The sequence below is a fragment of the Panthera onca genome, chromosome F1 (assembly GCF_046562875.1).
Source record: "Panthera onca isolate mPanOnc1 chromosome F1, mPanOnc1 haplotype 2, whole genome shotgun sequence".
NCBI lineage: Eukaryota > Metazoa > Chordata > Mammalia > Carnivora > Felidae > Panthera > Panthera onca.
The window spans coordinates 9,421,171-9,444,093 of record NC_138355.1 but is presented as its reverse complement, the minus strand read 5'-3'; the positions used below and the strand labels follow the sequence as shown (position 1 = coordinate 9,444,093).

The 22,923-nt window shown below is 40.8% G+C and overlaps 1 protein-coding gene across 10 annotated transcripts in view; it reads left to right on the top strand.

Annotated features, from left to right (window-relative positions):
- The window catches only part of SDCCAG8 (SHH signaling and ciliogenesis regulator SDCCAG8), a 245,777-nt gene that overhangs the window by 165,073 nt on the left and 57,781 nt on the right, over window positions 1–22,923 (top strand). For 7 of the 10 annotated variants that reach the window (XM_078440951.2, XM_078440950.2, XM_078440952.2 and 4 more), the window contains one exon: window positions 3,100–3,231. In XM_078440951.2, the coding sequence (XP_078297077.2) occupies window positions 3,100–3,231 (132 nt within the window). Of the gene's footprint in view, window positions 1–3,099; window positions 3,232–19,775; window positions 19,886–22,923 lie in introns of those variants that run through there. The other 3 variants (XR_013553167.2, XR_013553168.2, XM_078440954.2) reach the window with 3 other exon arrangements.

Genomic DNA, 22,923 nt, shown 5'->3' with positions numbered 1-22,923 from the left:
CTCTGTATTTGTTTTTAATTGGAATTTTGATGGAGAGTGGGACAGCACTTTATTAAATGATTCCTCTAATCGTTTAGATTAGGTTTCTTATGTGTTCCCATTTCTTTTTTTAATTTTGCAAATTTTGTTCCCGGTTCCTTTTGTTTTTCATGAATTTTTTTCAAAATCAGAGTGACTTTCAAAATTTTTTTTCCAGGTTTATTGAGGTATATTTGATGTGCATCAGTATAAGTTTAAGATGTACAGCATGTTAAATGCTTTGATTTACATGTATTGTGAAATGATTACCACAGTAGGTTCAGCTAACATGACTTTATTTTTTGTCTTAAATAGGTATCCATTGCAAAAATTCAAAAAATACAGGAAAGGAAAATAAATTAAAAAAAATTCCTAATTCTGACACCTAGAGATAGTCAATACTAATATATGATATACACATCAAAATATTTTTGATTAGGGGATCCTGGGTGACTCAGTCAGTTGAGTGTCCGACTTTGGCTCAGGTCATGATCTTGTGGTTCGTGGCTTTGAGCCCCGCATCGGGCTCCGTGCTGACAGCTCAGAGCCTGGAGCCTGCTTCGGATTCTGTGTGTCCCTCACTCTCTGCCCCTCCACCACTCATGCTCACTCTCTCAAATATAAAATAAAACATTAAAAAATTTTTTAATTAAAAAAATATTTTTGATTATAAAATGGAACCACTTTATATGCTGATTTTTACTTATTTTCCTTTCTTACCAGTATATCATATTTTTAGGCCAATGAATAACCCTAACAGCCACACTGTCAGAATAGCCTCTTGATATTCCTTTGCATAAGTAACGTAACCAGTCTTCTGTTGACATATTTCTGGGTTAAGTTTGCAGATACTGGGTTACAGAGCAAGACTGCTGCTAGAAAGGATGCTACTATGAACATTATGATTTTTTGTGTGTAAAGGTTTTATATTTTTATAATGTAAAGTCTATGTTTCCTTTATGATTATTCTTTTAAAAAGGGACTTTTTTCTGGGGAAGTACCTGAGAACAGACATTCATTCTTCTGCATGTTTTCCTAATCAGGTTTAAGGATATTTTTTGTCTTTTGGGGATTAATTTCAGCGCATAGCCCTTGTTATGATAGGAGACACTATCTTACAAGAACACTAACAATTTCTTATAACTGCATTACATTCTCGTATATTGTATGTGATTTTGAAAGGAGAAACCTAAACCATTATTGACTGATTTAGACTATTTCAAATATAGGTGAATTCTTATTAGAAGAAGCAAATGTAGATCGAGTACTTGATCTAAGCTCGAAAATGAGATAATCCCGGCCCTCATGTATAATCTAGTAAGAAAGATGAGGCGTAGGGCACAATTCAGAGGAATAAATGATAAGCTAATGTATGAGTAAAAGCCAGAGGTAGTTTAAAAAAATGTGCTGACACATTGAGAACTGCAAAGTATTAATCAGGGCGAGCTTCCTTTGAGGTGACGCTTGAATCAAGATGAAAACAAAATGGGGAATGAGGTGAACACAGAGTGACAAATTGCTTGGTACAGTGACACCGCTTGGTCCTTCCAATGATGCGGAGCAAACCCACATCTTCTCTTGACCGGGAAGAAAAGACTCTCTCACCTAATAATGGAGGAGGAATCCTTTCTTTGGAGGGACGTAGTTCTGCATCAAGTGTCTTACTTGAACTTCAAGAAACAAACCAGTCGTTAACTGCTCGTATTTTAATTGCAAGAATTTTAAACTTTCAGTTCCAGTCTGTGGGACAGTGGAACATGAGGAGGTGGTGACCACGGGAGCAAGGTTTATGTAAATCAAGGACAGGGATACAGTTTTTCCCGGAGAGATATCTTTCTGATCTTCAGATTTTGAGACTTGAGCTAATCCTCCATGATACAGAAGAGGCAGCAAGCATATTTCCTGAGGGGCATTAATCATCACCAGAGTACATATCTGTGATCCCAAAAATGAAATATGTGAAGACAGAAAGAAGACAGGGAAATGGTACCTGTTGTAGCAAAGTGGAGGAAGGTGAGGCTTCAGTGTCTACAGAGGGGCACTTCTTTGTGAAGCAAGCTGATCTGCTCTCAGGATTCCAGAAAAACTTGGAAGGCAGAAGTGGAACTTAGGACTGAAAGCAAAATTGACAGTTCCACCCCCACCCCATGCAGCCAGTGACTGTCCTTCTCCACCCAGGAAATTAGAGCCTTCCTCTCTGAAGAGCTTAAACCAGCAGGCTCTGGTTAAAAGAGGGGCACTGAAGGGGAGATGAGAGAAATTAATAGAAAGTCTGCATTCTGAAAGGCGAGATCCCTACCTCTCTATTTCCAACCAGCCCCTAGAACACTGCTGGTTAGTATTATACACAATAAGCAGGGAACAGGAGGATTCTTCTGTTGAGAAGCCGAATGGCCACAGAGGAAAGAATTATAGACACTGATATTAAAAATCTCCCACTGGATAAGATGGCTTCACGTTCTGTCACCCTACCCTAAAGCCCACTGACATAATAAACTACTTAGCCAGCAATGACCAATATTCAGGTAGCCACAGAATGTAAATAGAGATCTTGATTTAACCACACACTGAAATACTAGTAGTTACACTGAGAAGCTGGAGATGGGGTCGGGGATAGAGGAGTGCCATTTTTCATTATTATGCCTTTTGGAACTATAGGACTTAAATCATGTGCCATTGCATTAGCTATGTTAATTAAAAGAAACAACTCCCCATCATAGAGATGGGATCTGGGGTTGCTCCTTTAACAGCATGGTAGCTGGCCTGTGATAGGCACTCGAGAAATATTGGGTATGAATACGAGTCATGATCACTCTTGTGTCGCTCCTTGAAGACGCCATGTCTTTCGGAGCAAGTTTTTATTCCTTTCTCTATGCACCACTTGAGTCCCTGAATGCATTGTATGTCTCCACTAGACAGTTTGCAATTTCTGAGATATTCTGTTTTATATAAAATAGCTTGTCTTCACACTGTTATGTTTAAGTATGGAGTTGAAGGTGATGCTAAGGTTATACAGTAAAAACATGCTCTGGTGGTGAGAACCTTTAACACCTTGTCATTTCTGTGTGTTCACCTCTCTAGATCTGAAATAGCTCAGCTCAGTCAAGAGAAAAGGTATACGTATGACAAACTGGAAAAGTTACAGAGAAGAAATGATGAATTGGAGAAACAGTGTGTCCAACATGGGAGACTACATGAGATAATGAAGCAAAGGTAATAAAGATTTAATAATCAACTGACATGCCGTATATTAAAAGGGGGTTGGTTCAAAAGCAGGATGGGAATCGATGTGGAATAAATAGAATTCATGGTCACTGTGGTACTCAAAAGACATGATTGAAATCCAATACTCTTAAGCATTAATGCTTTCTCAACTTAAGTTGTTCTTATGATACACAGAAGGGAGAGCATATCCCCTTTTTACTGTTCTAGAGACATAGAGTTAGGTTTAAGAGAGAACTTCGTAGGAAAACATCTACCTTTAAAGTCTAAGTCGGTAACTTAATATAGAGGAATTTCATAGAAATTAGGTTTCACGTGTGTTTTGTGAGATAAGACATGTACAAGGCCTAAGAAGGTTAAATATCTTAATCAGAGGTTTCACTGGTAGTGTTGCTCGAGTCAGGATTTGACTCCACACCTCTTGGTTCTTCCTGGTGGTATCACTTTGAGCAAGTTACTTGACCTCTCTGAGCATCGGTTTCTTCATCTGTATTTTGGGGCTAGTAATGGCCAGTTTGCAGCTTGATATAAAGATCAAATGTATGTAAAGCTCCCAATGGCCACCCACTGAATGGCACCAATGATATTGACTCCCTTTTTCTAGATGAAGAAACACAAGCTCAGAGAGAGACTAATGGATTTGCTCCCAGTGGTAGGTTGAGTAAGTGGTAGAGTTCAGACTTGAAGCCTGATCTTTTGAGTCCAAATTCCTTTCCATTTGTGCACTTTATTTCCATTTTATTATTTTGTAATAAACCCAGCTCCTTATCATTTCCTGTAAATGTTTGGTTTATAATTTCTATATAATGATGGATTCCCCATGGGAAAAAAACTCAATAATGTCCACCACACGATGAATTGGTTGCTGCCGATTTAGACTCCACATGGCAATCCCATGTGTAACACGACAGCCAGCTTTTCCGGTGGTTTTCTGGGCCCCCAGGTCCCCATTCCTATCCCACCTCCCTGACACCCCACACCTTCTCTGCTTCAAGAGCAACTGTTGATATAATTGAGAGGAAAATGCAAATGCTTGTAGACTCTTTTTATTTTGTCTGTTAAATTTAAAGTCAACATAGAGCCTTTGGGGAGGGGGTAGTTTACAATTTTGATCACTTGCTCCATTGAAGAAAAGAAAGGGAGTCAGAAAATGGCACCGTCTTTTAGTCACCAAAATATTAAAATATGAGTGTTTTTGGAAAACATTAATCGTTCATTTATTTACTGATTAAAATATTTACTTAATCTCAGACACCGTTCTAGGCCAGACTAAAATATTTTAGGTTTTGTGGGCCACACGTGCTTTCTGTCACACAGTTCTTTGTTTCATTTCTGTTTTTGTTTTTTTAAAAAATAAATTTTTTTTAACGTTTATTCATTTTTGAGAAACAGACACGGAGTGTGAGCAGAGGAGGGGCAGATAGAGAGGGAGACACAGAATCTGAACCAGGCTCCAGGCTCTGAGCTATCAGCACAGAGCCCAACACGGGGCTCAAACTCAGGAACTGCAAGATCATGACCTGAACCAAAGTCAGACTCTTAACCAACTGAGCCACTCAGGCACCCCTCTGTTTTGTTTTTTTCCAGCCTCTTAAGAGAGCAAAAGCTTTCTTAGCTAGAGGGCCAGCAAATCCTGCCAGAGGATTTGTCCTGCCCCTTGAGCTACAGTGTACCCCATACTAGGCAATCAAGGCATCTTTCTTGTTTTTTTTCCCCCTAAATTTGTATTAAATTTCACAAAATGCACTCACCCATGTTATCTCACCTTGAAACAAACCTGTTTCTATCTGTTCTAAGCTGTTACTATCATCCATTTCCAGATGGAGAACTAAGGCTCAAAAAGAAACAGTTGCCAGCTAAAGGTCAGATAGCAAATTAATCATTCATTCATTCAGCAAATATTTATTGATTGCTACTGACTGTCGTGTTCTCCACCACATGCTGGGAATAAAACAGTAAAGTAAATATAGTCCCCAGTGTCATGGAATTTACAGACTTACAGGGAAGATGGATATAGACAAAAGACTTTCACAAATATCTAATTAGTCGTGATAGCAATTAGTTCTATGAAAGAGAAATGTACTTGGTAGGTAAAAGCACATCAAATAAGAGGGCTTAGCCTGATCAGGAAGAGTTTCAGTGAGGAAAATGGTACTTCAAATGAATCTGTAAGTGTCGGGATAGGGGCGTCTAGCTTTCTAGAACAGGAGTTGGCAAACTGTGCCCCAGCCCACAGTCCATTGTGTGTGGCTTATCCACGTGCTATCTGTGCTGAGTCAGACTGTGCTATAAGAGCTGAGTGCTTGAGTCAGACTGTGACCTACTGGCCCACGAAGCCTAAAATATTTGCTCTCTGGCCTTTTCCTAAAAAAGTTTACCAGCTCCAGTTCGAGGGAAAAGAAAACTGTAAAATTGAACATCCTGAGGTAGGATTCCTGAGGAAGGAAAGACATGTGTGTGTTTAACAAAGGGAAAGAACAACACAGGTGACGTTGGAGAGGCAGGTGAGGGCCAGACCTAATGGCAGGGCTGTTAAGTTTTTATTACAAACCTTTAGCTTTATCCTTTTAGTAAAGAGCAGAAATAATTAAAAGTGTTGTTGGTTTTAAAAGAATGATGTGATCAAATTTCCATTTAAAAAATAGCATTCCAGGGGCACCTGGGTGGTTCAATTGGTTAAGGGTCCAACTCTTGGTTTCGTCTCAGGTCAAGATCTCACAGGTCGTGAGTTCTAGCCCCGCGTCAGGCTCTGTGCTGACAGTGCAGAGCCTGCTTCGGATCCTCTGTCTCCCTCTCTCTCTCTGTCCCTCCCCTGCCCCCAGAATAAATAAACATTAAAAAATCAGCTTTCTAGGTCCTGAGTAGATCATACGTTAGAGCAGAGCCACAGTATTTACTTGAGCTCCAGTTAGGGAGCTCCAGGAGAGGTTAGTGATAATGGCTTGGACTTGATGTGATGGTAATAATGATGGAGAGAAGTAAAGAGATTGGAGAAACATGTAGGAGGTGAAATCAACAGGACTTAATAATTGGTCGTCTCTATTGGGTGGTAATGGGGGACATCAAGGATAATACCCATATTTCTGAGTTGAGCAATGGATACATAGTGGTGCCAGTTAGAGGACATGCGCAAAAGAAGCAGGTTTGCGGTAGAGACGGCTCGGTTTTGGGAGGAGACCAAGTGTTAAGTTTGACTCTGTGGAACTCAGCATGCCAATGCCTCATCCAAATGGAAAGGTCAGATAAGCAGGTGGCCATAGAGACTCAGCTTAGGAGACAGGTCTGGGCTGGCGATAGAAGTCTCCATTGGCCCATCGAGGATATTTGAAACCTTGGGAGTAAATGATGTAGTGGATCGCCTAGAGGGAGAATACAGTAAGAAGGAAAAAGGGCTTGCTGGACCCTAAAGAACATGGGCATTTTCAAAGATAAGGTAGAGGTTGGTAAAAGACTTGAAGACAAGTAACCTGGGAAATAAGTGGAAAGCCAGAAGAGCATGCTGTCATGTGTTCTGAGGGATGCAAGTGCCTCAGGAAAGAGGAGGGCTCGACCAGATGTGCTGAGTGATTGAGTGACTCAAACTGTCCAGTGGACTTGGTGACGTAGACACGGCACTGGTCACACGAACATAAGTATTGTTGGTAGAAGTGTATGGCAACCATATTGGGCTGAAAAGTTAGCGTGAGCTGAAAAACTGATACAGCAAATTTGAGCTGCTTTCTCACGAAGTCTGTCGGCAGAGGAGAGTGGGAAGCATTGAGGAAGCAAGAGAGACAGACCAAACAGCGGGGGACAGGGAAATGGATGAGGAGGGACATTTTAAACAGAGAATTTTTGGTTTTAGGTTGGAGTAGATGTGAATATATTAAATTCTAATTGTCAAGTTCATTAAAGTTGTGGGGTCAGGAAAGTTACATTTTCCAGGTGGTGATTTGGAATCCCTGGCGTCCACAAAGGCAGTCTAGGGAATTCATGTTAAAGACAGCAATGGCACTTTTTTCTGGTTATGTTTTAAAATAAGTGTGGATTCCCATATTTCACTGCAGAAAATAGAACCACGGGAGACCTCCACAGTGTTTGCAGAGGGAATAAGCCGACAGCCAGTAGAGACCCACTAGGTGTACGCGTGTGCTGCCCTGTGGTCAAGTGTTGTGTTACCAACAATAGCTAGCAATCCTGGGGGCTTTGTCAGTTATACAGGTTTACATAGTTTTATTTCTTTCTTAAGGTAACATGTAGCTTACATTACATACATAAGAGCCATTGACCAAAGGCCTGAAATATAACAAATTAATAATGAGTCTAAAATTGGTAATTCTTCTATAAACTACCTCCAAAATGATCTTTACCAAATCTATTATGTTGTATTTTCCTAATAGAAATTTTATTCCTTGAAAATCAGTGTTAAAAATAGGAAATGGGGATGGGGGGCGCCTGGGTGGCTCAGTCAGTTAAGCGTCCGACTTTGGCTCAGGTCATGATCTTGTGGTTTGTGAGTTCGAGCCCCATGTCGGGTTCTGTGCTGACAGCTTGGAGCCTGGAGCCTGCTTCAGATTCTGTGTCTTGTTCTCTCTCTGCCCACCCCCCCACCCTACCCGCCCCACCCCCACTCACGCTCTGTCTCTCTCTGTCTCAAAAATAAATAAAACGTTAAAAAAAAATAGGTAGGTGCGCCTGGCTGGCTCAGTCAGTAGAGCATATGACTCTTGATCTCGGACTTGTGAGTTCAAGACCCATGTTGGGCCAAGAGCCCAACTTTTTAAAAAAAAAAAAAAAAAAAGAAAAAGAAAGTATTGATTTTTATCTAATCTGACATTTCAATTTTGGGTAATTAAGACTCTTCACTGTTTTCAGCAAAGTACCTGAAAATAGAAGACTGAAATCTTAATTTATCATTTAAAAGCAAAATAAGACAAAATTTGGCAAATAGAATCCAACAATATTTTATTTTCTTAAACTTTTGTCAGACTTCTATAAGCCTTTTTGAAAAAATGTTTATTTTGAGAGAGAGAGAGAGAGAGAGAAGGGGAGAGGCAAGGAAAGAGGGGAACAGAGGACCCAAAGTGGGCTCCATGTTCACAGCAGAGAGCCCGATGCAGTGCTCAAACTCATGGACTGTAAAATCATTACCTGAGCCAAAGTCAGATGCTTAACTGACTGAGCCACCCTGGCACCCCCAACAATATTTTAAAAGAGTTATACACTACATTAAAGTACGATTTATCATTGAAGTGTGTAAGACTGGTTTAACATTCAAAAATCAGTTAATGTAACCCATCACACAAATGGGCACATGATCATATTAATAGACGCAGAAAAAAGCATTTGAAAAAATCCAACACCCATTCATGATAAAAACTCACAGAAAACTAGAAGTAGAGGGGAACTTCCTCAGCTTGATACAGAACATGTACAAAAAACCTAGTGCTAATATCATACTTAATGGTGAGAAATTTGAAACTTTCCCACAAAGATCAGATATAAGATAAGGATATTCCCTTTCACCCCTCCTTTTCAGCATCACACTGGAAGTTCTAGCTAATGTAGTAAGACAAAAAAGGAAATAAAAGGCATAAAAACTGGGAAGGATGACAGAAAACGTCTTTGTAGATGACGTGACATCTATGTAGAAAATATGAATGAATCAACAAAAAATTATTGGAACTAATAAGCAGTTATAACAAGGTTGCAGGATATGAGGTTAATATATGAAAATTAATCACTTTTCTAAATACCAGCAATGAACAACTGGAATTTGAAATTAAAAATTCAACACCATTTATATTAACAATTAGAAATTAAGTACTTAGGTATAACTCTTACAAAATATGTACGAGATTTATATGAGGAAAACTACAAAGCTCTGATGAATGAAATCAAAGAATTAATAAAGGGAGAGATATTCCATGTTCATAGATAAGAAAAGTCAATATTGTCAAGATGTCAGTTTTTCCCAACCTGACCTATAGATTTAATGTAATCCCAATTAAAATTTCAGTGATTATGTGGGTAGTGGCAAACTACTTCTGAAGTTTATATGGACTGACAAAAGATCCAGAATAGCCAAGACAATTTCAATATAATGAAAGAGAGGAGCAAAGTTCGAGGACTGACTCTATCTGACATCCGACTTACTGTAGTAATCAAGACAGTGTAGTCTTTGAGAAAGAATGGACAAATACATCCATGGAACGGGACAGAGAGAACTAGGCTCAAATTATATAGTCAAATGATCTTTGATGAAGGAGCAAAGAATGCGACGGAGCGAAGATAGTTTATTCAACAAATGGTGCTGGGATACGTGGACATCCACGTGCAAAAAAAAAAAAGAAAAAAGAAAATAGTAAATCGAGTCACAGGTCTTACGCCTTACACAAAAATTAACTCAAAATGGATCACAGACCAAAATATTAAATTCAGAACTTTGAAACTCCTAGAAGATAACCCAGACGACCTTGGGAATGGTGATGACGTTTTTAGACACAGCACCAAAGGCGTGATCCAGGAAAGAAGTAATTGATAAGATGGACTTCATTTAAGTGTAAAACTTCTGCTTTGAGAAACATGATGTCAAGAGAATGAGAAGAGACAAGCCACAGCCTGGAAGAAAATATCCCTTATCTGATAAAGGATTATTGTCCAAAATACTCAAAGAACGCTTAAAACTCAACAGTAAGAAAACAAACAATCCACTTAAAAAATGGGCCAAAGACCTCAGCAGACACCCCACTAAAGAAGAGATACAGATGGCAAATATGAAAAATGCTCCAAATCATATGTCCTCAGGGAAGCGCAAATTAAAACTACAGTGAGGTACCACTACATACCTGTTAGAATGCTCAAAATCCAGAACACCGACACCATCAAATGCTAGCAAGGATGTGGAGCAGTAGGAACTCTCATTCACTGCTGATGGGAATGCAAAATGGAAGACAGTTCGGCAAATTCTTACCAAACTGAATGTGTGGTGCAGCAGTCATGCTTTTTGGTATTTGCCCAAAGAAGTTGAAAACTTGTATCTACCCAAGAACCTATACAGAGATGTCTATAAGAGGCTTTACTCATAATTGTCAAAACTGGGAAACAAGTAGGATATCCTTCAGTAGGTGCATGGATAAAGTGTGGAACGAGCAAGACAGTGGAATGTTACACAGCATTATAAAGAAATGAGCTATCAGGCCTTGAAAATACATGGAGGAACCTTAAATGTTTATTGCTAAGTGAAAGAAGCCAGTCTGAAAAGGCTATGTGTTGCATGATTCCAACTGTATAACATTTTGGAAAAGACAAAATGACAGAGGCAGTAAAAAGATCAGTGGTTGCCATGGGTACCAGTGGGGAGGAGAACATAGGATCTCTAGGGCGGTGAAAATACTCTGGATGATACCCTAATAGTGTCTGCATGTCTACATGTCATTCCACATTTGTCTCAACCCATAAAATGAAGAACACCAAGAATGAACCTAATGTAAACCGTGGACTTGGGGTGATTGTGATATGTCAATGTCCATTCATCAGTTGTAACAAATGTGCTGCTCTCTGGGGATGCTGATAGTGGCTGGTGGTCTACACATGTGTGGGGACGGGAGGGTATGTGAAAAGTTTCTGTGCCTTCCCCTCAGTTTTGCTGTGAGTCTTAAATTACTCTCAAAAAAAAAAAAAAAAAAAAAGACAATAGACAAATGAAGCAATAAGAGTAACAGTTGAATTTTACATTAAAAAAAAACAAGAATCCTCAAAAATATCATGTAGCTATTTTTGTAGGTTTTTGATTCTTATACATCAATTTAATTTAAAATCTACATTTTAGAGAACACTTTGTTCCTAAAACGTATTATGTTACTGGCCAATTGTGCCTTTTTGCTTATGTAATTAATTCATTAAGAATTTAATTTATGTAAATGAAATAGCTGGTATTATTTGTTACATAGGAAAATTATATAAAAAAATTTTTTTAACATTCATTTATTTTTGAGAGACAGAGAGCACAAGCAGGGGAGGGGCAGAGAGAGAGGGAGACACAGAATCTGAAGCAGACTCCAGGCTCCGAGCTGTCAGCACAGAGCCCGATGTGGGGCTTGAACCCACAAATTGTAAGATCATGACCTAAACCGAAGTCAGATGCTTAACCGACTGAGCCACCCAGGTGCCCCAGAAAATTACTTTATTTTATTTTTTTATTTTTTAAAATTTACACCTAAATTAGCATATAGTGCAACAATGATTTCAGGAGTAGATTCCTTAGTGTCCCTTACCCATTTGGCCCATCCCCCCTCCCACAACCCCTCAAGTAACCCTCTGTTTGTTCTCCATATTTATGAGTCACTTCTGTTTTGTCCCCCTCCCTGTTTTTATATTATTTTTGTTTCTCTTCCCTTACGTTCATCTCTTTTGTCTCTTAAAATCCTCATATGAGTGAAGTGACATGATTTTTGTCTTTCACTGACTGACTAATTTTACTTAGCATAATATCCTCCAGTTCCATCCAGGTAGTTGCAAATGGCAAGATTTCATTCTTTTTGATTGCCAAGTAATACTCCATTGCATATACATATACCACATTTTCTTTATCCATTCATCCATCGATGGACATTTGGCTATTGTTGATAGTGCTGCTATCAACATGGGGGTGCACGTGTCCCTTCTAAACAGCACACCTGTATCCCGTGGATAAATGCCAAGTAGTGCAATTGCTGGGTCGTAGGGTAGTTCTATTTTTAGTTTTTTGAGGAACCTCCATACTGTTTTCCAGAGTGGCTACACCAGCTTGCATTCCCAGAAAATTACTTTTATTTAACTTTTTATTTTGAAAAAATTTGACCTACAGAAAAGTTGAGACTTCCTGTATGTCCTTCACCCCAGCCACCCCCAAATGTAAGCATCTGAAATAACCACGGTTCAGTTATCTGACCCAGAAAATTAGCACTGATGCAATCGTAGGAACTAATCTCTAGACCTTATTAGAATGTCACTAGTTTTTCCCCTAATATTCCAGTTCTGGTCGAAGATTCTATGTTGCATGTAGTTCTCTTTAGTAGTCTCTCTCTCTCTCTTTTTTTTTTTTTTTTAATGTTTTTTGCTTTTGAGAGAGAGAGAGAGAGAGAGAGAGAGAGAGACAGTGCAAGCAGGGGAGGGGCAGAGAGCCAGGGAGACACAGAACTGAAGCAGGCTCCAGGCTCCAGCTGTCAGCACAGAGCCCGAAGCGGGGCTCGAACCCACGAACTGCAAGGTTATGACCTGAGCCGAAGTCAGATGCTTAACTGACTGAGCCGCCCAGGTGCCCCTCTTTAGTAGTCTTTAGACACTTAATAATTTCTCTTGTGTGGAGAAACCTGATCTGTGATAGTGCCTATCTGATCTGTGGAGTGGCTGTCAGTGTGGGTTTGTCTGAGGCTGAGGTCGGGCATTTTTGGCATGAATCCCACAGGGTTGTGTCCTCAGTGCATCATGTTGAGGGGAACGAGCCGTCACCGTGTCCTGTCACTGGTGGTGTGGACTTTGGTCACTTGGTCGAGATAGTGTCTGCCAGATCTCTCTGCTCAAGAGAAATCATTAAGCATCTTGTGGGGAGATAGGTAGAGACCATGCAAATCCATTTCTCATCATATTTTTTAATAGGTGATGTTTCTTAGGACATTTTCAGGTTCAGGAAAATTACTTTAAAAATAAGCCTTATATTATATTAAAAAGTTTTAATGTATACCTATTCCAAATACAATTTATTACTTTAAAAATCCCTCTTAATCATACCATATAAAAACTATGAAATCATTTCACTGATTCCTAAGGGGGTTCACAAAAGTATGTATTTCTGGAAGGGGTTTGAGAATCCGATGAATTTGGAGATTTCCAGGACACCAAGCTCTAGCCAGGATTAATCCTGGACCAGGAGTGGGTCACCTCTTGCATTGCGCAGAGGTGGCTCAGAGAAGGATATGAGCTTATGAATGTGGCTTCCCAGATAGGGTCCTGGTAAAGTGAGCTGAGGCCAGAATTGGCTTATTCTCTGTTTATCGGGCATCTACTTAGTCCCAGTCACCACTCAAGGCTAGGGGGTACAGAGGTGAAAAGGGTCTACCCCCTCTGCCTCTCTCCCCTGGTTGCAGGCTCCCTCTGTTTGGGCTGATGGGGGGCAGGGAGCTCCAGAGTGACATCACAGACCATCTCCTGGGAGGTCCCTCCTGCTGTTCTCATGTCTCCAGGAGCTCCACAGGCAAGAAGAAGGGGTATCCCACGGGACTCACCTCCTTTGGCAGCCTGGGCAAGAGTCGGTTGTCCTGGAGTGTTTGTTTGATCTCTTGTTCTGACTTGTGTAAATCAGAAGTCCATTGATGTTGGCTTTGGGTCTATAGTCATACAGCTTTTCCTGTCCCTGAGGAAATGTTTTGAGTTGATCTTCCCTCATTTAGAAGACTAATCAACTTACAAACTGAAGTGCCCTGGGTCATGATGGCAGAAGATTGACCCAACATCATAGGACCATTCTGCAGTTCTCAGGGGCAGTTTAAAATCTATTACATGGAAGATTTAGTTTTTATAATCAAAACAATTTATTGAGAATGCTAACGCAATATTCCACTGGCTTCCGCGCCTTGCCAATCTCCCAGGACCCCACACAAACTCAGGTAGTTTGACTTCCGATGATCTGGGGGTGCACGGCCTGCAGTTACCGATGTCTCATTAGTGTTGCCCTGAGGTCATCTGGGTTTTTAATGCTGCTGTTCTTGCTTTCACGTGTAAAATGCTCTTCATTTAGCTTCATGGTAATTAATTCCATTTGTCCTGGGTTGTTTTGTTAACCTCCCAGGGTTCCATATTGCGTTCTTGCTCCAGCAATGTAGTGTCTTCTCCATAACTGTGTTTCAAGTCCTATATGAATTGTAATTCAGAGTGAATTGTCTGCATCTCTCTTGCTAAAGCAAATGTATGTATAATCCCCACCTCCCATCTCCTCCCATCCTCACCAATTTGCTGTAGAGAGGCACTGCTTTGGCGATGTGCTGCTTGGGAATCTGTATTTTTTGGGTAACTGACAACATACTGTTAAAAGTAAATTAACATAACTCCTGTGCTATTTTAGATTTATTTATATACCATTATTTTGTAATATAAAATTATAGAAGATGATAAGTAATCCATATGGTGCTGAGAAAGAAGCTGCATCCTGTTTATTTTGAAATGTTTCTTGGGTATCTCTAGCCTTCATGTTGCTGGACCATGGAGATGTGGGGAATTAGGTAGGCTGCCTCCCTAGAGGGTCTAAGGACAAACGATCTGAGAGTATTGTGTAGAGGAAAGGAGGAAGCTACGAAAACCAGGAACAACTTAGAAAACTTGACCCTTTCCCCCCAAATTATACCAAAATTATGAGCCAGTTGGGGTTAGCCAACAATCACTTTAAAATCCAATTATTCCATGTATTATTGACAAGTCCCTAAGAGGGCTGGAAGCCAGGTTCGATTATATTTTAATGGGAAGACCTGAAGTCAGATTGCTTTCCTCCCAATAACAGAGGAGGTTGTAACTCCAGGAATTAGAATTCTGATCCGGGAGTGGATAATACGTTATTTAGAGCAGCCTGTCTAGACACTACAATTGGAAGAAGGCAGGCACTGTCATAGCTGATCACCTGAGAATAGATGAAATGGAAAGATACCCAACAAAACAGAGTAAGGAAGATGCCACAGACATTTTAATATAATTCACACGTCTTTCTAGAATAGGCCCAATACCCAAGAAAAGGGGGAAAAAAGCCTCCCTTTCATTTATTCATGAAATATTTTTTGAGTGCTTATCATATAGCACTGATATGTTTGGATAAATCACTCGACAAGCAGACAGATATCCCTGCCCTTCTGGAACTTATATTCTTTAAGCTGCCTTCAGGTTCTAGTCCTCTGCTTGGAAGACCTAAAACGGGAAGTAAAGAGACAGGTGTATGGTAGTTAAGAGCATGCATCCAAGTACCAGACCCTGTGGGTTTTTCTTGTTTGCCACTTCTAGCCATGTGGTCATGAGCAAATTCCTGAAATCTTACTTTTCATTATCCTCACTCCCTCACTTCCTTCATCTGAAAAATGCAACCTTATAGGAATGTGATCGTTGCCTAAAATAATCCATGAAAAGTCTTTAGAATGGTGCCTGGCACAGACTTAATGCTCAACAAATGTTTCACACTATTATTCATTCAATATCCTCTGTTCAACATACTTATCAGCCCATTAACACACGTCAGGCTCTCTTCCAGATTCTGGGGATGGGGATGGAACAAGAACTCCAGAGGCTAACATTCTAGAAGGTAGTTTATTTACATTATGGGTTAAATTGGCTCTCATGAGCTAGTCTGTGAAATAAAATACCATGTTTACGTAAATATTGTTTCTATGGGGAAATCCCTTCTGAATCTCCAACAACTGGTTTATGGAGAAAAATCTTGGACCATACCTGGGATATGTCTAAGGTTTTCTAAGTGAGAGTATGTGAATGTGTGTGTGTTTATGTGTATACGTGCTCCATTCAGTGGTGGAAGTGTTCACTATGAGCCCCAAATAAAATTTCAAGAGGGATACTTGTTTTAAAAAGTCATATTTTCAGCATAGTTGGGAGGAGGACAAACAGACAAACAAACAACCAAACAAAAAACTAACAGATTTTAACTTCTATTCCTGGGAAGGAAATTGTTACAACGTTTAAAAATTTAAAAATAAAAACTCTAAGAACATAAAGTAGTAGGAAATAAATAGTGCCATTTTGGAGACAAATATTTTAGCAAACCAACCATTATAAGCCAGTTATAATATTTTTATAATGTTTATTATATTATATTTTTTCACAATTAAGTCTGGATACTGAAAAATATTCAATTAAAAATAAGTACTAAACATATGTTCAAATTGTACAAAGAACCACTAGAGGTTATGTGCACTGAACACTCTTTGGACAGAGCCTTTGCTAGAAAGAGCAGGCAAATTTCTGTTCTGACATTACAGGACAAAAAGTGTATTTCCATGCTTAAAATCCCTACGCATTTCTTCCAACGTAAACCACTTTGAGTAAGCTCACTCTTTAGAGCCAAATTTCTCTCTCTGGTTTTATTGTTTAGGTAGACTGAGAACTTCTCATGAGCGTTTTCGTTACCTTAACCCTTATGATTTAAAAGTTAATTTAGTGCTGGAGTGCCTGGGTGGCTCAGTCAGTTAAGCGTCTGACTCTTGATTTCAGCTCAGGTCATGATCTCATGGTTTGTGAGTTCAAGCCCCACATCGGGCTTTGCACTGACAGTGTGGAGCCTGCTTGGGATTCTCTCTCTCTCTGTCTCTCTCTCTCTTTCTCTCTCTTTCTCTCCCCCCCCCCTCCCCTCCTGTGTGCTCTGCCTCTTAAAATAAATAAATAAACTTAAAATTTTTTTTAATAAACAAAATTTAATTTTGTGCTTTTAAGTTAAGTAGGATCTATTTTTAATATCAGTAGTCATGTTTGTTGCTTTGCTGTGAACTAGAATTTTAAACATTGCATGTTAAATATGAAAACCTGTACTAGATTGTCTGGCTTGAGCTCTATTTTATATCTTCTGGCGTATTAATATATCCTTATATTTAGTAACATTTATTAATCATTGAGCATACAAAAGCAAAAAGCCATCATCTCTACCCTTAAGGAGTTTCCAGACCCACAAGGGAAGCACACGGTAATCCCAGTGGAATAATCTACTCTAATACGATTAACCCAGGGTGCTCTGGGAGCACGTCAGACTGACACCTTACCCAGGTTTGGAGGGACAGGGTACAGTTCTTTAGAGAAACAGTCCCTGACTGAATCCTGGAAAGAAGTAGAAGTAATCTTAACAGACAAAAAGGAGTACGTGTGTGAAGGTCCTGGGGGTCAAGGAGAACATGGTCTCTTCAAGAACTGACTTTAAAATCTAAAGATTTCTTTAAAAGAAATGGCTTTAAAATCTAAAGGGAGAATGAATAGTAGATGAGGTGGAGGAAGTAGGCAGAGGGGTCAGGTCTTCCCATCCTCTCCCTGTCTCTCCTCCTTCTGGACCTCTGCTTACACATTGGTTAGACCATCTGATGGTGGCCCGTAGCTCTTGGGTATACCATTCTAGACTCTCTCCCCCATCTTTGTATTTCACTTGGGATCATTTCTGTTGGCCAGTCTTCAAACTTAATGATTTTCCCACTCTGTTGAGTTCCTTCTGCCAATAGGCCCATCACATGTATTCTTTATTTCTGATGCTTTTTTGTTTGTTCGTTTTTATTTCTAGCCTTTCTATTAGACTGTCATCATGGCTTACGACGGGGATGGGGTTGGGATGGACTTCATAGGAAGGCTTCCACAGGGTCAGCTCCTTTGTATGCTGGAGCTGATTATTAAATTTTTAGAAATGTGTGAGGCATTTGACATCATGTTGGTAGTTTTATTTTTTTAATATTTTAGTTATTTTTGAGAGAGAATGTGAGTAGGGGAGGAGCAGAGAAACAGGGGGACAGAGGATCCAAAGTGGGTTCTGTGCTGACAGCAGCAAGCCTGATGTGGGGCTTGAACACATGAACCGTGAGATCATGACCTGACCTGAAGTTAGACACTCAGCTGACTGAGCCACCCAGGTGCCCCCATGTTGGTAGTTTTAAATTGGCCATGGCAGAAGGATTCACATCACAGAAATCGGCAGACATGAAAGAGGACCTCTTCTCTCTCCCCATCCCCACCACCCCCGAGAGCTGCATTTCAGACATTTGTTATCACACCATGATGGATTTGCTTCTACCCCTCCCTCAGTAACTATCTATTCCTTGGTCCCTGTGCACAATGTTTCCACCCATCTTCCAGGGGAAGATAGCTTTTACCTCTCACCTTCCCCCAGGACCTTTTCCTCAGGTTTCTTACCCCTCATCCAGAAGCTTGAGGCTTTTGCTTTGTATGACAAAAGAGTCTAGTTAGGGGGCAAGGTTTTGTGTTTGTGCCCCAGCTGGAGATGTACAAGGGGAGCTCTGTGGTCTCCTCTCCTGCCCCCCATCTTTCTTGTGAGCATCCAATGGAAGGAAGCCTGTGGAGAGGTCCTTGAGAATGAGTGCAAATCCCTTTTACCCTCCTGTGTCTGGGACTCATGGGGATTCTAGACTGTTAAAGAGGCCATACTCTAAGAGTCCATTAAAATCTTCACCTGCTTTCCTCTTACCTACATTTATTGTGGCCACTGCTCTTTCCCAGTCTCTTCCAAAGATAAAAAAGCTCAAAAGTTTCTGTCTCTCCTCAGAGCGGCATATCACCTTTTGGAATTGAGTTCGTGTGGTTGTCTAGTGACCTCAGCCCTGGTTGGCTCAAGAAAAGTTATGGTTTTATTGATTATCTAACTTTTTCCTCATTGTTAGGGTAGATCTGGAAGAGTCTTTCTCTTGAATCATGTAAAAATGCCTGGAGTTTATCCTGAGCACTGTTGAAGGATTTTACATCGGGAAAGACTGTCTGTGATGTCAACTTTTTGAATACGGTGATGTTTGTCTCACACTTGCAAAGCCAGAGTGTCCCCCTGAGCACTTTCTGCTCAGCATTTCATATCCTTAATTTTGTACCTTGTTTCTATTGCCTGAGTTCATAGATTGTTTTTGCTAGTATTTTTCTTGCATTATGAGACAATTTCCATTTCTATGACTTATTCCTCTGGTGTGTATTTCTATCTGTTTTTAGATATATTAATTAACCAAGTGCGTGATATCAGTGAAGATTTTGCCAATCCCTTCATTTCCATTGTTTTCAAACCTAAGCAAGAATTAAGGGCAGATGTTTCCTTGCTGCTATCCCAGGAGAATGAGTGAGGGAAAGGAAGGTGAGGCATGGAAGAATGGAGAACAATGTAAGACGATGTATTATCATATTGGTGACTGTTTCATGATAAACCACAAAGACACAACCATACAGATGCTTCTGGACAAACCTGTTACAAAGAAATTGCCTCCCAATAGCCCACTGGAGGGAGGAAAAGAGAGCGAGGTTTATCTGTCCAGGTTCTGTCTCATGTCTCCCGTGGGTCCAGAATTTTCCCCATGGGAGATAATTTACCTGCACTTTGGACTAAATTAACCAGTCCTTTTAGAGCTACCTCAGAAGCCAGATCCTAAATTCTAGGGTTTGACATGGCATTTGACTCTGAGTGGCAGGAGGAGCCCATGACTTGAGATGTGGGCAGTGTGCCTCAGTGGCAGACCAAGATGGCCACCATGGGACCAATGGGCTTGAGGGCAGCAGCGAGGTACTGAGAGCCCAGGAGAAGGTGGCACCAAGAGACGCTGATTGATACACCTGTCAGGGGTAATGACATTACATAGTGTCAGCCTCAAGGCCAGCCCTTGAGAGAGACTTCATTATGTGCATTCCCTGTACCCTCTGCTGCTTCTTCTCTTCCAGACCGATCCATGACCTTTCACCGACTATGCTCATTCCTGCAAATGTGTCTTTGGTTAGGTGTCTTTCATTTTCTTTTCTTCACTTCTCCTCCTGGAATCTCTACCTTGGCTTCTTTTCCTTTCCAGGCAAGCCTGAGTGCCATACTCTCTGGATGCCTAAGACTCTTCCTCAGGGCAAGCTCCGTGACATACCACACCCAGAGACCGCTACTCCATTCCTCCGGGACCCTACAGCAGTCAGTAGTTATTTCTATTTTTCTTATTCCTTCATTTTTTCTTCATTAATTTGCAAGCTTACTGCAAATAGGTTTCCTGTCTTCTGTAGAAACAACAAATTATCATAAGGAAAGAACAGTGGTTAGGGAGCAGAAGCTCAGGGTTTATGTCACCTGCCAACATAGGATTTTGGACAGGCTTAAGTAAGCTCTTTGAGCCTTAATTTCCTTATCCGTGAAATGGGGATTAAAGACCATGTAAAATAATTATGAGGATCAAATCAGATCCTAGGTATGAAAACTGGGGGAGGGGGAAACTCTGCACTATATAAATATAGCATTATTATGAGATCAGCTGTCTTACAGTCATGGTGTCATGGAATCCCAGTGCGTCTTAGGCAGTTGGGACTTGGTGATCTCTGACATAAGACCGTAGTTTTGTAATTAAAGCAGCAGAGAGGCCGTATGGAATGCAACTATTAGATCAGTACTATTAAGATAGTATTCTTGTCTTCTGTGTTTTAGAGGGGCAAACTGAGACTCCTAAAGGTTATGTGACTTACCATGGTCACCATTGTCACTTAGCTAATGCATAGTGGTAGGGCCGATCTAGAAATGCAGGGCCATCCAACACCAGAGTTCATACTGCAGTGCCTCTGCAAGGGTCCCCTGCCAGCCAGCATCTGAGCTAGGGCTGGTCCCCAGGACCCCGGAGTCCTGAGCTGTGAAGCTCCCTGGCAGATTTCCCCATTCCAACCTGTGAGTGACAGTGTGACATCTAAAAGTCAAATTCTCTGCTAGGGGCTCTTCAGGCTGATGTGCCTAGAGCCCCCCCCCCCACCCCCCACCTGTTACAGCAAGGCTAAATGAGTTTTTGAAAAGATTTTTTAATTACCAGTGGAGCATATGGTGCATAGTGGTTAAGAACATGCAGTTTCTGAAGCCTTCTGCCTGGGTTCTAATCCCAGCCCCATTGCTGAACAGGCTGTCACTCCTCTTGGGCAAGGCACTCCTCTCTCAGTGACTCAGTGTCCTCATCCATAAAAGGAGGGGAGAATGTATCCCCCACCGCTCCCCGCCTTGGGTTGTTCTGAGACTGACAGGAGCTTCAGGTCTGCTACTGCAATGTATGTTTTTGTTAAAGAAAATAATTCATTCTTGGGTCTTATTTTGCAATTCCAATTAAATAGTAGGCCATCGCTAACTAAAAAATAAATCAAAGGAAAAGAAAAACCCAAAATAGCAGGCTTCCCTTGAACACTAGCTGGGCTCTGCTGATGAGATGGCCGAACCTTCCATTTTCTCAGGAGATACTCAGTTTTAGGCTGCTTTTTGTGGGGTTATGTTCCGAGGCAGACCTGGCTGAGGCAGCGTGGTTTATCTGCTGGTCGGAGAGCTCACAGGGCAGTCTCAGGAAGAGCTGGAGCCTCAGCCTGGCAGGCAGGACTCGTGCATTTGCAAGCCGGGCGCCCAGCCCCTTGGGCACCAGGCTTTTGTGCTCTTTTAGCTCTGATGTTGCACAAAAGATTGCAATCTAGAATCAGTCGAACATGATGAATGGACTCCTTTGTGGGATTCCATGTTGTTTTTAACATTTCTTTGGTAATTTTGAACAAAATAACTTTGGAAGTGATTACACAAGGAACAATGTCTTTAGACCCTTTAAAGCGTTTTCCTTTGTTTAGTTGAACATGTACATTTAGGGGGTAAAGCAAGTTCGTGCATTGTTCTCGCCATGCATAACATGCAGACTGCTCGCTGGTGGTGGAAATGTAACAGATTTAAAGAGCATGTTTGGTTTTCTGATAATATCCTGATGATATACGGTGATTTTCTGGGCCTTTGTTTTCCAGAAATTAATTGGTTAAAAAAATTGTTACTCTCCTTGAAATGTTTGTGTGTGTATGAACATGATAAGCAGAACCATTTTCTCCTTATCATCCATGAAAAGTATGTGACAGTTTAAAAAGCAGGTATTTGAAAGTTTATTTATTTTGAGAGAGAGAGAGAGAGAGAGAGAGAGAGAGAGAGAGAAAATATCCCAAGCAGACTCCATACTGTCAGGAGCCCAACATAGGGCTTGAGCCCACAAACCATGAAATCATGACCTGAGCTGAAATCCAGAGTCGAATGCTTCATTGACTGAGCACCCAGTAAGGAGTGGGGATTTTAAAGGCATTTTGTAGAAATATAGAAAAGCAGCATGAAAGTGACTTTTGAGTCACTCTCTTGCACTAAATGCAAATTGTTAGTGTTTATATGCTAGACGAGAGAGAAAGTAGACATCCATCCAGCTGATGCATTGCCTACTCTAGCTGCTAAGTGGAGCTCACCCAGCCCTCTGCAAATGTGGGCATGGGAGAAAGGATGGGTGTTAAAGATGCCAAACGTGTGGTTCACACGGGGCTGCTTTCCCACCAGTGAGGGCTACTCACCTGCCCCTTCCCTACCTTCCCCTTGTTTGTCTGGGACTCCCCTCATTTTTACATTATTTTTCCTCTCTCCTGGTTCAGTTGCTTTGCCACGGCTCTTCATACACTTGCAGTGAAATGGTGTGCCCTGGGTGTGGCATTTTATTGGAATCCATACTGTTAGGGTGTATTTTCCAAAATTTGAGACAGCTAATCATGAAACAGGGAATTTTAATCAACCATCCAGTGGCCAGGAAACTCTGTGTCCTTAAAAAAAAAAAGTTATAGGAAATGTGAACATTGAACTATCTTAACATTGAGGTTGCTCTTTCTGGGCTCAGTTATAAAAAGAAATGCCTTATATTCAGCTTAATTCTTTACCATCATAGAAATTTTAGCATCATAGAAAAGTTTGATGAATAAGAGAAGAAATTTAAAAAAAAATTTTTTTTAATGTTTATTTTTGAGATAGAGAGAGAGAGAGAGACAGAGCATCAGCAGGGGAGGGATACAGAGAAAGGGAGACACAGAATCCAAAGCAGCTCCAGGGTCTGAGCTGTCAGCACAGAGCCTGGCATGAGGCTCGAACTCAACAAACCGTGAGATCATGACCTGAGCCAGAGTTGGACGCTCAATTGACTGAGCCAC